General features: G+C 40.6%; 1 protein-coding gene across 1 annotated transcript in view; it reads left to right on the top strand.

Moving 5' to 3' along the window:
* Positions 1-420: 420 nt before the first annotated feature.
* Positions 421-2,763, top strand: part of bmpr2a (bone morphogenetic protein receptor, type II a (serine/threonine kinase)) — a 22,058-nt gene continuing 19,715 nt past the window's right edge. Inside the window, exon 1 of the mRNA XM_030782374.1 lies at positions 421-1,305. Within this exon, the coding sequence (XP_030638234.1) occupies positions 1,233-1,305 (73 nt within the window). The 5' untranslated portion in view covers positions 421-1,232. The remainder of the gene's footprint in view (positions 1,306-2,763) is intronic.

Here is a 2,763-nt window from a genome sequence, read left to right on the forward strand (position 1 = left end):
GTCAAATCACATAATAAACATTATCAAACTATAATAGCTGCCCGTTGGAACACACTTCGTATCGACCACATTTTAATTGTCTAAATCATTAAATGTCAAATCGATGCCGTACACAACACATTAAAAACACAGAAGGGAAAATATATTTCAAGAACGAATGTGTTTTTAAGCTTCTTAAAATTCTGTGATTAAACTGGTCGTATAACAAAAACAGACAAATGAAATAGCCTACTGTAAGGAATGTGATTGTTTTATCCTAATTAACTGGTCATTTGACTCCATACCCAAATCGCCTGTTTGCAGTATATTTCTCGGTGTTAGTTAACAGTGATTCTCCACTAGAGGGCGTTTCGCCCCACTCATTCACCGATCGACCCCACACACAATCGAATCTCGGAGACAATCTGAAGACGAGGCGTTCCCAGCCGCTGTCTAGTCTTCGGCTCCGCCACGGTCACTATCAAGACCCTTCTGATGTAGGCTGAGACAACGGAAGAGCCACGCAGACATACTGTCTTCCATTGTACAAAAAGCTTTGGAAATGTTACATTTTACCGTGGCGAAGATCAAGAGATATGGATTACAGTGGACGATGGCGAACAACGCGACAGGCAAATGTATATTTGTCGGAAATATTTAGTTAGTTTCAGTCTACCCGTGGTTTCTACAACCTGGATTTGCCGTCGGGAACAAGAAAAAAAAATTGGACTATCGGAAATCGCACTGGGAGGTCCCAAATAACTGGTTAAGCAAACTCTAAGGAATTCCACTTTTTGAAGTGCGCGGTTGGGGACAAAGGCAAAAAAGCAAAGTTTTGTAATTCGATATGATAGCTGGCAATCGCTCCTTCACCCCTCAACATATTTTTTCTTGTGTATTTCTTGCTCTTCGCTTTTTCCTGCTAGATAGACTCGGTCTAACTGGAAGACGATAACCCACAACCTTAAAGGAAGCAGTCTATTGCCTCTACACGATAGCCTTTAGGCTACAATCAAACTAAAGGCCTCTTTTGATAATCGTAACATTTTTGTGTCCTACTGACTTTCGCCGATTTTCATTAGGAGTTACATTATTGATATTGAGTATTTTTCTATGCATCAGTACTTTTGCAGTTATGCCGTATTGGGTAGTTCACAAAGGAGATGTAAGCTCACTGTAGCTGCACACGACTGAAAGAAAACTTAACGATTTTTTTTTTCTTCGCTACCAAGCCCAAAGAAAGCAGATGTAGGATGGCAGTTAAAGGCCGTGTAACAATCCGTGATCTCGGACTCTTTATGATGGTTCTGCTAAGCCCTGTCGCCGGTAAGTCCAAAACAACTCAGTTGATTGCTTTGGCGACATTATTTCGCATTCACACCCAGTACTCAGTGTAAGAGTTTAATTTGCGATGTAACAGTAATGTGTCTTTTTTCATTATCGTTATGACAGACTGCGTGTCATGTATATTTTAGCAGTCCCCTTTGAGCCTAAATCGTTTGTCTATGGTGCTTTGGCCTGAAAGCAACGGGGAGAGTTTGCTTTAGCAATCTGCAAACTCATCCAGCGTGTAGAACCTTACTGATAATCGTAATTATATACATAATTATACGTAACTCGTATAGACTTGATAATTACGGGATTATCAAATGCTGCTCAACCAGTCTCACTACACTGCATAAACTTCATCTCTCTCTCTCTCTCTCTCTCTCTCTCTTTCTCTTTCTCTCTCTCTTTCTCCCTTTGTGTGTGTGCACACACGTACAGAGTACAAATTTCCTCTCCATATTTTTTTTGTAATATTTATTTATCTGGACAATGAGAGGCAAAATAAAGAACTACATAAGTAACTGACGAGACAATGGAAGAAGAGAGTCTCTGTTTCGGCAACTGTTAAGGCCACTTGGCGATATGTGTATATATGTGTTTGTGTGTTTGTGTTTGTGTGTGTGTCTGTGTGTGTGTGTGTGTGTGTGGCCTCTTGCACGAGCCCCAGAGGTAAAGTGAAGCTACTGTTCAACATGGAGATAAGATAAGGCCTGCCCGAGAGACAGGCGGGGATGGGGGTAGGAGGGGCGGGGGGTTAATTTGAGGGGAGGAGAAGATGAGAAGGGCACAAGAGGGCATAGCTTTGCTTCGGATGATACACAGTTTTAGCAACAGATGAAGGAATTTTGTTTGTAATGACCCTGGGTTGTTTTTTTTGTTTTTTTGTTTTTTGGCTACAGGTTTTTCCACCCAAATATAATTAGCCTCTTCGTTGCACCCTCCATGGAAGAGAACAGATTGTGAATGGAATATTATTGTACTACAAAGTCAACATAAAACTTCATAGCTAAAGAAACTACAAACACGTCTATAGACGTGTGTTGCGACTGTACATGCGGGTGCGCTGAGGGGAAATGTTTTATCTTCATAGCGTTAATGCCTTTAATCTTGGCTGCATTTCAGCCCATACCATTCCCAACATGTCACGTCTGGATAGCGGACATTTGTGTCAATGAGACCAAAAAATTATGTTGGTCATAAAACATTTTTAGATTGTCTCTGCTCACTGTGCCTGTGTTCTCAGAGACGGTTTTAGTAAATGTGCTGTCAAACACATCAGCCTTATTTTGGTTACTCTGACTAACACTGGATTCCAAAGACCCTGAAACAGTGACCGCGATACGATGGAGTTTACCGAATTTTACCTGAATTTAGTACTTTAAAAAAACAAACAAAAAAAAAACATTTTTGCTAGAGGTAAATTAACAAGAGAGTTGAAATCGCCTATCCATCCAT

Source organism: Chanos chanos, chromosome 8 (genome assembly GCF_902362185.1).
Source record: "Chanos chanos chromosome 8, fChaCha1.1, whole genome shotgun sequence".
NCBI classification, from domain to species: Eukaryota; Metazoa; Chordata; class Actinopteri; order Gonorynchiformes; family Chanidae; genus Chanos; species Chanos chanos.